Source organism: Dreissena polymorpha, chromosome 11 (assembly GCF_020536995.1).
Source record: "Dreissena polymorpha isolate Duluth1 chromosome 11, UMN_Dpol_1.0, whole genome shotgun sequence".
Taxonomy (NCBI): Eukaryota; Metazoa; Mollusca; class Bivalvia; order Myida; family Dreissenidae; genus Dreissena; species Dreissena polymorpha.
In genome coordinates, this window is record NC_068365.1 from 16,300,485 (window position 1) to 16,314,155 (window position 13,671).

General features: G+C 35.5%; 1 protein-coding gene across 6 annotated transcripts in view; it reads right to left on the reverse strand.

Annotated features, from left to right (window-relative positions):
• LOC127851026 (long-chain-fatty-acid--CoA ligase 1-like) overlaps window positions 1-13,671 on the reverse strand; it is a 106,150-nt gene that overhangs the window by 27,462 nt on the left and 65,017 nt on the right. For all 6 annotated transcript variants that reach the window (XM_052384467.1, XM_052384466.1, XM_052384470.1 and 3 more), the window contains 5 exons: window positions 10,196-10,310; window positions 4,081-4,148; window positions 3,542-3,643; window positions 2,363-2,462; window positions 2-174 (listed from right to left, as the gene is read on the reverse strand). In XM_052384467.1, the coding sequence (XP_052240427.1) occupies window positions 2-174; window positions 2,363-2,462; window positions 3,542-3,643; window positions 4,081-4,148; window positions 10,196-10,310 (558 nt within the window). The remainder of the gene's footprint in view (window position 1; window positions 175-2,362; window positions 2,463-3,541; window positions 3,644-4,080; window positions 4,149-10,195; window positions 10,311-13,671) is intronic.

Consider the following 13,671-nt stretch of genomic DNA (forward strand, 5'->3'; position numbering starts at 1 on the left):
CCTCCATATCTGTAAACTGCAGGAGTTTGACCTGGTGTTTCGTGGCCAGAGTCTGACTTTCCTCATTAAGCGTTTCCATGACAACCAAGATCTTCAGGTTGGGCGTGTCCGACATACGACCCAAGAGGCTCTTGACCTTCTCATTCTTGTCGCAGATGATCAGAGATAACTCCGCTGTCAAACAGATTACAAATGACGCTCCGAGTAAACGGGTCAAAATGCATGTTCGTAGTGTCATCTGTGATAAGCCTGTGCAGTCCTCACAGGCAGATCAAGGATGACACTTTCTTCAACAGACACACAGACTGACGGACAGACTTGACTTTATTACTGGCAGTATACTTATGCTCCAACTTAGGATATGAATAGAGGAATTGTGGTGCCTTAATACAAACTATTGAAATGCATTTGTCTTGTTATTTGCAACCTAATTTAATTTATTTTAACAAGTCATGTGTTTGTGAAACACAATTCCCCCTACTGCGCTTTGGAGCCAGAAGCAGCTATTATTTAGAAAATTGTTAAGTCCAAGGCCCATAACTTCAAACATCAATGAACCGGAACCAAACTCACACTACATATGTAAATCATGAAGGTAGATTAACATATAAAAAATCAGCTCAAAATCTTTAAGTGTTGCGTAAATAACTTCAGGAAAAGGAATGCCGGACTGCCTGACTACTATATGCCATCCTACTGACGGCACAGAAAGTATTGAGCAATATCAAAATGGTAGGCATGCTATAAAAGGTGCAAAGTTTCATTACATGTTGTTTTATCAATTCAGTTATTGAACTTAAAAACCATTATTTTGTTTGGGTCCCTCATTTTAATTGATGCCATGGCTGGAGTGAACCATAAATGTGAAGTATCCAATAACTTAATAGTTTGGCTAGCTTTTTTATGGCGACCAAATTTGCCTCCTCTGGTGATGTAAACTTACACAAACACAATATAAACAAGGCTATTGTCAAGCAATACGGTCCCCTAATGGCTCCAAAATTTGTAAGAAATTCCACCATTTTCAGATTATTTTTTTTGTTGCCATAGCAACCACAATTTTTGTCATAGGAACAAAATGAAATGACGTGCATAATGTCCATATTGGCTTTATTGCCATCTATCCATGTTGCAAGTTTCATGAAAAAATATTAAGAACTTTTAAAGTTATCGCAAGATCCAGAAAACCACCATTTTCAGCAGTATTTCTAGTCTATTTGTTGCCATAGCAACCAGAATTTTTGACGCAGGAACAAAATGAAATGACGTGCACAATGTCCATATTGCCATCTATCCATATTTCAAGTTTCATGAAAAAATACTAAGAACTTTTAAAGTTATCACAGGATCCAGAAAAGTGTGACAGACAGACTCACAGACAGACAGACACACAGAGCGCAAACCATAAGTCCCCTCCAGTGAAACCGATAGGGGACAATAAAGTATTTATAGCAGTAAAATGATGTATTGAAAGTTAATTATAGAAAAATAACCTGAATAAGGATCATGAATCTATGAGAGCAGTAAAATAATTTCCAGCTTAATAGCATGTGGCATTCTAATCTTTCTTATCGGTTAAAACCAAAAAAAAAGTGGCTCTCAGATAAAACACAGTGTATTGCTGACTTCAAAATCTAATCTAAGACTAAACTTTATACACATGACCAATCTGGTTTTCTTAAAGATCCATATATTAATTTTGGTGGACAGGTGATTTCAATACTGAGGTAAAACCAAGCATTCCTTGGTAAATGTGTTGGTTGCATACCTAAGTTGATGATACAGTTGCATATCTTGGTTGATTATATGGTTGCATACCTTGGTGGATGATATGATTGCATACCTTGGCTGATGATATGGTTGCAAACCTGGGTATATGATATGATTGCATACCTTGGTTGGTGATATGGTTGTATACCTTGGTTGATGAAAAGGTTGTATACCTTGGTTGATAATATGGTTGCATACCTTGGTTGTGATATGGTTGTAAACCTGGGTTTGTGATATGGTTGTATACCTTGGTTTATGATATGGTTGCATACCTTGGTTGGTGATATGGTTGTATACCTTGGTTGATGCTATGGTTGCATACCTTGGTTGGTGATATGGTTGTATACCTTGGTTGATGATATGGTTGCATACCTTGGTTGATGCTATGGTTGCAAACCTGGGTATATGATTGCATACCTTGGTTGATGATATGGTTGCATACCTTGGTTGATGATATGGTTGCATACCTTGGTTGGTGATATGGTTGAATACCTAGGTTGATTATATGGTTGCATACCTAGGTTGATGATATGGTTGCATACCTTGGTTGATGATATGGTTGTAAACCTGGGTTGATGATATGGTTGCATACCTTGGTTGATGATATGGTTGCACGCCTCCAACCCCAGTGTGTCATACAACGGGACGATACACATGGAATACATGTAACTGGCCTGCTCTGCTATAAAATACTGAAACACAAAAAAAATAACATGACCAATTGTAAACACTTGTCCTCAAATCAGTCAGATTAATTGCATTTCAGGGTGTGACTATAAAATATTGAGATCCAGGCCTATAATAATTCACAAACCCATTCTTAGATTTAAGAATAAAGAATAGACTAAGAACCTGCAAAAAATATATGACCAGCATTTGAATCAACACAGGCTACCAATAGTGATATTGCCTGTAGCATAACAAAATGTTCTACATGAAAATGATGTAGATAGATGTGGTATTTGCCATGGATTACAGAAATTCTTGAATATTCCAATTTAATCAAAATTCTTTATTCTTAGACATATAGTCTTAGAATTGTTTGGTGAAGACCGGCCATTTGCTGCAATAACAAGTATTGTTTGCCACACATGGACACAGTTAATTCAGCATGTATGTACCAGTATTGTGTAACTATTGCTATAGGCTATTTCACATATGTGACATTGATATTTTACCACGCACAATAATTAGTCTATTAATGATATCATGTTGATCAATACATGTACATATGTACTGTACAGAAATAGAGCTGACAGTCACATGACCATCTCCTATCAATAATACCATACAAGGACTATTATAACACGCCTTCAAGTGTGCACTCTGACACAGAGGTTGAAGCAACAGAAATGGTAGTTTCATGCTTCATATTGTTAACATAAAATTACGCACAAACTCCATGGAACCTTAAAGCAAACGACATGGATGTTGCATGCAACACATCATATTTATATGATGATCATTTAAGCCCATTTATTTTGAAATCCCATCACGTGTGACAGCGTAATAAGCACCACAAACACACGCACAAAAACATGAACAGGGGTAACATTCTTGTCAGTAGCATGGCAGGATCATAAAAACTTCAAAATAAATGTCTACCAATTTAGGCCTCCACAGAAATACAGCTTGTCCCTAGCAACACAAAATTAGTTTTAAATCCATGTTCTTATATTGTTATTGCATGCATTGTACACCTCTGAATAAGAGTATTACAGATTAATTAATATTTCCAGATGTATAGAAAATATAAAGTTTAAAATCTTACCTCAGCATTATTCTGTGAGTAAATACCAATATGGGTTTTATTGCTAGCGGCCTGACCCAGGGAGATCAGCCCCGCCCCAACATTACTGGCACGAGTCAGTACCTAAAATAGACAACAATTGTAAACAATGGAGCAATGTTCTAGGAAAACTAGAAGGTATGCATGTGCGCAATGTGTAGTCCCAGATTAAACAGGGATGACAATTTCTGCTTTTATAGAACTTTTAGGTTGAATGAAGTCTCTTCTAAACAAAAGTCCAGTTTAGACAAAAAAGTGTAGTCCCAGATATTCCACAGGCTTATCTATGAGAAAACTTTCTGCACAGACATATTTTTACAAGTATTAAAACACATGTCAAACATTTTATTTTGCCTCATTTGCATTCAGTCATTTGTAACCGCAATCATATACACTAGATCCTGATAACAATCTATTGAAATGCAGTAGTCTTGAGTACTTTTACTTGAAGTACTTGTACATAATTTACATTTAATTACACCATTGTATTCTGCATGTACAAATCAACAAGATGTTCTTACATCATTATACGAGATCCATTTGAAAGGTTCTTTGGGAGATGGCTTCCATCCCAAACATTTGCCATTATCTGAAAGAAAACAAGAGGAACATGATATATACAACAACTCCAACAACTTAAATTAACTTTTGTAATACAATACACTTGGTCGGTATGTTTACCCTTTACCACTTAGATACATATTTTGACAAATTTGTAGTCCCATAGAAAGTTAATTTATATTAAAGGCCTTTCTTACAAGATTCAAGTTTTAAAGGCTTCATTTCCAACCCTAAGATACTGATCAGCAGCAAACAGCATAAAACCTGAACAGACTGGGAGTAACCCGCAGGCTGTTCTGGTTTTATGCTGTTTGCACAAAGCCATAATTTCCACTTTGCTTTTAAGTGGGAAAGGGTTTAAGGCAATTAGCTCAGGAATGAGAGGACCATTGCGCCTGAACAAAAGTATCCTGCACATCTCCACACATCATTCTTCATGATGATGACATACTTTCAGTTTTCATTTAAATATGGGAAATGTTGATTAAGTAATTTCACTATTACAAACATGTAACACTTTTGCAGGCAAACCAACCAATATTTTGTGGTCATACGGACCAACCAACAAACAACGTTTCAGACATGAGTTCAAATAGTAATAAAGTACAAAAAGAATGTTGATGCATATTTCAAAGTATAATCATGACCCAGCACTCTAGTATATGTTCCTCAATTATTTGACAAAAGTCCCTTGCACATCTCGTAAGTATGGATTGTCAACCAATCAGTCTAGGAGTTTATTTAATATACATGTATCAACCATTAAAAATGAAATATAAGCCTTGGTAGACAAATATGGAGATTTCATAATAAATTATTATATAATACTTCTTAATTGCAGGGTACACTACTTAAGACTGCAAAGTATTCTTGGCATTCCATCATGTATACTATTAAGTGGCAATCACTACTTGAAATATGGTCTATTGTCTAGGCAAGTTTTGAAGAATGTTTCTGTTCAGACAACATGGCTCCTCTGCCTACGGGTTCAGCCATTTGATATTGTAAGGTTCATTAAGATATGGCACTTGGCTTAACCTTTTTTTAATGGGAAATTTACTTTCCCCTCAATTAATTTCAACTAAGAAGCATGTAGTATCAGATCTTATTTTCTTTAGAGACACAAAGAGGGTCAGTATCATAATGATGTATTCTGATAGACTGAGAGAACTTGATTTGTCTGATGGATAAGAACAGGCAAAATGATCTCAATTGTGCCAGATTATAAATCTGGACAGCTGTTTTCACTACAAAAGAACAGGATGGGGAAAGTTTATAAAACATGGGCCTCCCTTCAAACACATGGAAGAACAATATCCTGGGCACTACAAGTAAACATCCCTCACCCAGCAACCAGGTGAAGAACAATATCCTGGGCACTACAAGTAAACATCCCCCACCCAGCAACCAGGTGAAGAACAATATCCTGGGCACTACAAGTAAACATCCCCCACCCAGCAACCAGGTGAAGAACAATATCCTGGGCACTACAAGTAAACATCCCCCACCCAGCAACCAGGTGTTTCACAGGTGATATTTCTTATTGGTTGGATTATAATTTAGCAATTATTCAATCGCTCAATGGGCGACCCTATATTTAAATTTTAAGAAAACGGCACTAAACAGACATGGAAGGTTGGAAAAAAACAGAACCGAAAACCCACCAATGTTATATTGGATTATGCGTTATAATGGAGAGCATCATTTTAGATTAACAGTTTATTGCCATAGTTTTACAGTGATAAAACTAAATTAACAAAGGTAAGAATCAATATATAACGTCTAAAATACATTCTTTAATAGTAAACTACATGTCAAGGAACTTCGTCAGACTGAACTAAAACAAACTTGTATATGCATCCAAAACAGATCAGGACAAACATTTGAATGGACAAATATAAAATAAAATATCCCATAAATTTAGTCTACAATTTTGTCTGGGAACTAAAAAACAATATAAGTGATACAGATTAAAAACCAACAAAACCGACATGCTCATTTGAGAAGCCAACAATGGTCAAATTGCCATGGCTCTAGCGTTGCTCAGATTTTAGGGAGAAGTCACTTCTCCCTCAGCCCACAGTAGGAAGAAGTTTTTAGAAATAGGGAGAAGCTTTTAGAATCAGGGGGAAATAGGTCCTAAATAGACTAAGTCTTATTCTAGCAGACGACTACGACATAACGTTTTGTTAAGGCTGTTATCAACTTTTAAAGACAATCAGCCAGCTGTTACATCATAAACTGAAAAAGAAAAACAATCGAAATAACATATCTTTTTTTTGCAATAAAATCTCAATTTAATTGTCAGATTTTAACCATTATGCATGTATATAATAGATACATGTATATAGTCAGCATATATACTTTAAAACAAGCATAACATCACTCTAAAACAAGAATTATATCAGTGTCATTTTTCTAGAAAATATTATCATGACTTTACAAGAAAGAATACAATCAAGGTTGTGGGTGTGATTTTTTAAAGTCTTTGTAGGAGCAAGTTCTGTTTAGTACAATGCAAAATATTGTCAACCAGACCGTCCGTAACACCGAATGTGTATTTGTCATTCTATAAAAATGTTATAAAGAACGCCCTATGTACATTAAAATCGACGCACCATACCGTATCCGAAAACGACTGTCCGAAAACATGTCGAGATACGTCTTTTGCACTTAAAATAAAATATGCAAATCGCTTGACTCCAGAAAATAAAAACCAGTAACCCGTAACCTAGCGAAAACGCAATCAATATATAATTTGGTTGAAATATTGTTTTAAAATGTGATATTGCAGTGCTTTAATTTACACATTGTGACATAATTTAAAATTGCAAGATGGCGGACAATTGCAACATGCGTAGAATTGTACGGTTTTTAGAAAGTAACGAAGAGTGTTCGTCAATAACTGCTCATGTTAGTGCCAGCCGCTTATCAATCAGAAATCAATAAATAACAGACCGGGCAAAATTGGCACCGAGCGAAATAACAAAGGGCACATGCCCCCATTCAACGGTTTATTGTGTCATCTTGACACGATAATTGCTTTCAATTAGCTATCAATAAGCGAGATCATGTGATTGGACGTAATCCCTCGCTACTGTGCTGGAACAACACTCCCATTGGCTGATGTCACCAAGCGTTACACTCAGCGGTGCCTGTATCGGCAATAAAGATACGCCTGGAGGCGTGGTTTCAATTCTAGTGACAGGCATTGTGTAAAGGGAAAATTAAGGCACATTTTTTTTAGCTGTGAGGTCAGAACACGGCAACCTTTTGAAATTTTAAGCGACAGTCGCCGAAGTCACCCATTTGCGAAAGCCCTGATTGCTATTATTCATCAACTGAATAACACACATCAGTAATGATTTCATGATCATGATAAGGAAGCAATTAACACCATTTACATCCTGGTAGTGATATCAAACCTGAGTTTTACCCAATCAAGTGCTTTCATAAAGTGTTATAAGAATACAATCATGAAAATAATTAGGCCACAAAAAATTGATCAGATAATTGACCGACACAATTTAAGAGCGAGAAAGCCGAATTAAAGTAAAATTATTTTTATTCAATGTTCCATATAAACAGAGGAAAGTGCAAGGCCAAGAATAATTAAAGTTATTGTCTATTTGTTGAACCATCTGACAAATGAATTGAGCTTATTAAATGCTGACATTTTGACCCATTCATTGTTTAACCCTTAATAGTCCATGTTGTAAAAAAATGAAGGCTTAACATACACATAGGAGAAACAACTCTGCTTTAAAAGATCATAATTTATGAGGGGCAAATTGAACCATGCTGGCAAGCAATACATGTTTTCTATTTGCATTTGAAATTTTAAGATGTTGCAGATTTGATCTATTTGTTCCTTAATGGTGTGTGTTTTTATTTTACTGCAATCTATAGACTTACAAACTTAACTTTAGGTTGACAAAGGTATATCTAAATAAATGCATTATAATTCATGATAACATTTGTCAATTAGCTATTATATATAGTACATGCTATATATACTTTGGGACAGATTTTGTAGTCATTATTTTACATCACAAATGATAAATTGCTCTAAACAGCAATAAAACACTCTATAATTTATAATTATTATCATCCATTAGAACGTTACTTTGTCTGACAATGAACCATTTAATATACTCTAGTCTTTAAGACTTTTTTAACCAAAACTCAAGTTGGCCATCATGGCCAAAATTTCTCACTTTAAAAATGAAAGCCTTACATTATGACTGACTTGAATTTGAGGCTTTAGGCCATTATGATGTGTATTTGAGTCGCAATCTGGAAAACTGGGGCTTAATACATTGCCTCAAGTGTCATCACAGATTTGTCAGTGTAGACTGCACAGGCTAGTCTGAGATGACACCTTACACATAAGCATTAAGCCCCATTATCCCAGATGAAGGCTCATATATAAGCTGATCACATCAAATGTGTTCCTTTCCTTTGTATACAACATTTTACATGAAATTTTTTGATGGTGCTGTGAAGCAGCTCGTCTAAGTTATCATACCATGAAAAATTTATTCACAATGGCGACCTATGTAAAAGACCGAGCCAGTCCGATAAAGATAGCTTGATTTTTCTAATCGGCATACCTCGCTGATTATCATTGATAAAGGTATAGGAAGCTCAGCTATAAATAGGACAGCATATTCTGCGGAAAAGATTTAATAATAGTTTGAATACGTTCATTTTAAATCAGTTATATTCAATCCATTATATGTATATAGATCAATGAAACAACTATGCATTTTCTGTATTGTATTTTACATTTGTCGTGATTCAGTAAATAAATTGTGAATTAAAACGTGAATAATTAACTTTCAACGCAATCATGAGTGTAAAGAAAACAAAATATTTTGAACCTGCCATTTGTAAACGTTGCAGCAATTATATTATATAAACAGCATAATAGCCATATGACATCTGTGAAACTGGCTCTTATGCGTGCTGTCTCATTTTGCATATTTAATAAACTGTTCAAACACAAATTACAGAGCCACATCAGTGCACATACTATGTTTGATAATTCATTCGTTTGTTGGCTATTGTTTGCTGTTTTAAACACATATTAGGTCATATCGCGGAGACTTAGTTAACCTTACTATGTGTTCATGTGCGAACTCACGTATCCAAGTACTCATACTACAATGTGCTCATTACTACTTTCGGGAATCATCATGATATTATTGCCGTACTTAACGAACAAACATGCCTAAGCTTATTGAATTAGATGGCATGTGAAATCACGTCCGTACACATAGCATCATTAACTTAGGAAAGGAAACAACGAAATATAAAGTTTGGCATTATATACATGTGAAATAAAAGAGCATGGTGTAATTAAAGAGCATGTCAAGTTTTGAATTTATATGCTGAAACATAATGTTATAACACACAAATGTTTAACTATAACAGAACCTTTTTTTAAGATAAGTGGTACAGAAAATAAACGTTGAATATCTTTTTAAAGATATTTCTTGTTATATTTGATCGAGAATGTAACCCGCCTCCCAGTTTCGCTGAATGGATCAAGTTCCCCACGGGCACTGCTTCCCCGTACCCCAATTTTTTTATTCGTTCCCTACATTTTTCGTACTCAATTTTTTTCGTACCCAATTTTTTTCCGTACCCAAATTTTTGCTCGTACCCAATTTTTTGTTCGTACCCATTTTTTTTCCTACCCAAATGCTTTTTTCGTAACCAAATCTTGTTTCATACCCAATATTTTTGGGGCATCATTTTTGTACCCAAAATTTTCGTACCCATTTTTTTCCTACCCAACATTTTCGTACCCACATACACAATTGTGGTGATGTAGATAAACTTAAATAGATGCTTTTATATCAATCCTCTTCAAAAGCATCGTCACACCAGTACTGTCAGTACTTTGATTAATTCATGTGTATACGTTGCAGTTGTGATACATTAATGGCACAGACCATGTGGGATGAGAATGTCATAGTATTGCATCCGCCCTGTAGTGTGCATGCAGTTCCTGGTTACACATTTTTTAAATGTAGTAAGCTATACAAATGAGGATTTTCTTATACTTACTAGAAATTCGAGCCCCTCGCTTAAAAGCATCATGCAGCGTTTTCACTTCTTCTTCATCAAAACAAACTGCTAAACCTTTCTCCGCTTTTTTGCTGATCTTGGACTTCTCTGGACCCTGCAATCATTGAAACAACAACCATAATTGACCCTGTCACAATCAGAACATAAACCAATATTGACCCTGTAATCATTGAAACAACAACCATAACTGACCCTGTAACAATCAGAACATAAACCAATATTGAACCTGTAATCATTGAAACAACAACCATAACTGACCCTGTAACAATCAGAACATAAACCAATATTGAACCTGTAATCATTGAAACAACAACCATAATTGACCCTGTAACAATCAGAACATAAACCAATATTGAACCTGTAATCATTGAAACAACAACCATAATTGACCCTGTAACAATCAGAACATAAACCAATATTGAACCTGTAATCATTGAAACAACAACCATAACTGACCCTGTAACAATCAGAACATAAACCAATATTGAACCTGTATTCATTGAAACAACAACCATAATTGACCCTGTAACAATCAGAACATAAACCAATATTGACCCTGTAATCATCAAAACACCATCTTTTAACAAATGTGGACCCTGCAACCATTGAAACACCAATTGTTATTGACCTTGCAGCCTTTAAAAAAATAAACTGTTATTGACCCTGCAACCATTGAAACAACAACCGTTATTTACCCTGCAATCATAAATGAAACAATAAGTGTTATTGACCCTGCAACCATTGAAGCAACAAATGTTATTGACCCAGTGACCAATGAAACAACAACTATTATTGACCCTGCAACTATTTAAACAACAACCCATATTAAATTATTTATATAAACAAGTGATGTGTTTGTGAAACACTATGCCCCCCCATATATTTGACCTTAGACCTTGAAGGATGACCTTAACCTTTACCTTTCACCACTAAAAATGTGCAGCTCCATGAGATACACATGCATGCCAAATATCAAGTTGCTGTGTTCAATATTGCAAAAGTTATGGCCAAGGTTAAAGTTTTGAGACAGACAGACCAGACCAGACCAGACCAGACCAGACCAGACCAGACCAGACCAGACCGACCGACCGACCGACCGACCGACCGACCGACCGACCGACCGACCGACAGACAGACAGACAGACAGACAGACAGGACAGACAGGACAGACAGGACAGACAGGACAGACAGGACAGACAGACAGACAGACAGACAGACAGACAGACAGACAGACAGACAGACAGACAGACCAAAAACAATATACCCCCTCTTCTTTGAAGAGATCAAACGCATCCAAATAAGCATTTTTACCAACCATGTTCCATTTCTAATTAACGTTATTGAAGAGAAATCAAGGCATAAAAGTTACTTCTTGGAGGCAAGTTGACATGTAACATATTGAATAACAAGAGCACCGCATAACGGGTGCCACGCTCGGCTGCGGGTGCAGTTTTGAATAAATGAAAGCCTGACAGAAATATAAAAAAAATATTTTTTTTAGAAGTCACAGTGACCTTGACCTTTGACCTAGTGACCCAAAAATGGGTGTGGCATGTAGAACTCATCAAGGTGCAGCTACATATGAAGTTTCAAAGTTGTAGGTTCAAACACTTTGATTTTAGAGTCAATGTTCAAAACCTTGACAAAATGTTAAGGTTTTAGCAAGACGTGGACGGTGGACACGACACGACGAGCTTGCTATGACAATACCTAGGGTTTTCTCCGAAAACAGCCAAGCTAAAAATTAATAAACAAAAAACAAGCCAACCAATGTTTTTATTGTTTTATTTGCATATGAATAAGTTTATTTTTTTATGTTATTTTTAAGAAATGCTGATGTCACATTTGCTTCTATTTTTTTATTTTGCTTATGATTTCGTTTGCCAACCATATATATATATTTTGCACATGATTTTGTTTGCCAACCATATAAATACAAGTCCCTCGTAATAACAAAGACATGAAAAATGTCTGAAATAGACATTAATACAATCGAATTGAGTCTTGCCAAGGAAAAACTGGGTTTAATATGTGTGCATAAATTGTCGGCCCAGATTAGCATGTGCAGTCTGCACTGCCTAATCAGGGACAACATTATCTGCCAAAACTGGATTTTTGTTACGAAAAGAATTCCTTACAAAGAAAAAATTCCATATAAGCTGAAAGTGTCGTCCCTGACACATTCGCACAGGCTAATCTGGGACAACACTTTACGCATGCACATTCGCACAGGCTAATCTGGGACAACACTTTATGCATGCACATTAACCCAGGTCGTCCCTGACACATTCGCACAGGCTAAACACTTTACACATGCTAAATGGTTGTAAACCACTGGGAATTAACTGAATGACTATTTTAAATTTGAAACTTAAACAAGGCAAAGAATTCATACTTCACAAATATGTTAGCATTAAACAGTGCAGTGTCAAACAATATCTTCAGCAATAACTGTTTACATCATATTCAACTGACTTGCATACAAGATTTGAGTCATTTGTGACACACTACATAAAACTTTATTGTGTCAAATACTCTGACTAGGACAGTGAAACAGGTAAAGGACCTACTAGGAATGTGGCATTACAGTATGATATTCAGATTGAATGCATATAACTGGTAGTAATCTTTCATCATTAAGTTTCAGATTTTAAGATTTTGAAAATGGATATTGTCTTTCTTTTAGAGGTTGGGTAAACAAAACTTTCATTTAAATATTACTTCTAGTAACACAAGTTTAATACTGCACAGGATACACACTTAATGTTAAACAAGCTCTACAAAAACAAGAGGGCCATGATGGCCTATAAGTGCTCACCTGAGTATTGACAGACACCAATAGATCTATCCCGGAAAAGAACGAGTTAAGAAAAACCCACTAATCACCCCGGTACAAACAACGCTGGTCCATTAAATCAACCAATGATAGCTTACTTTAAATTATAACGGTTGATACGGTGTGTGATTTTGAAAGGATTATAAATGGGCCATGTTTATATGTACCAGCAGATTAGTGGGTTTTTCAAAAAGTTGCTTTTTCCGGGATACATATATTGTTGCAGACTTGACCTGGTGATCTAGTTTTGACATCATTTGACTCAGCTAGTTCAAACATTGCCTTCATATTGTCAAGATAAATAATATGACCAAATCTTAAAAGTTCAGTCATAAATCTGGCCCCTTCAATGAAAACAAGTTCTAAAGGATTTTATCTGGTGACCTATTTTTTTTAGGAACTTGACCCTGATTCAAACTTAAGTCTAAATATTGGAAAGTTAACATGTGCACATTGTGTGATGCAAATGTCCAATGAATATAAATTTAGATTCATGCAATATATGCAAACTATTTTCTGAAAATCAGAAAAAAACAAAAGTAAACTTATGTGAAAAATCAACTTGTATTTGTCTGCATTCAATTTTGGGGTTAACAAATCGCTGTTTTCTTCTTCTTTT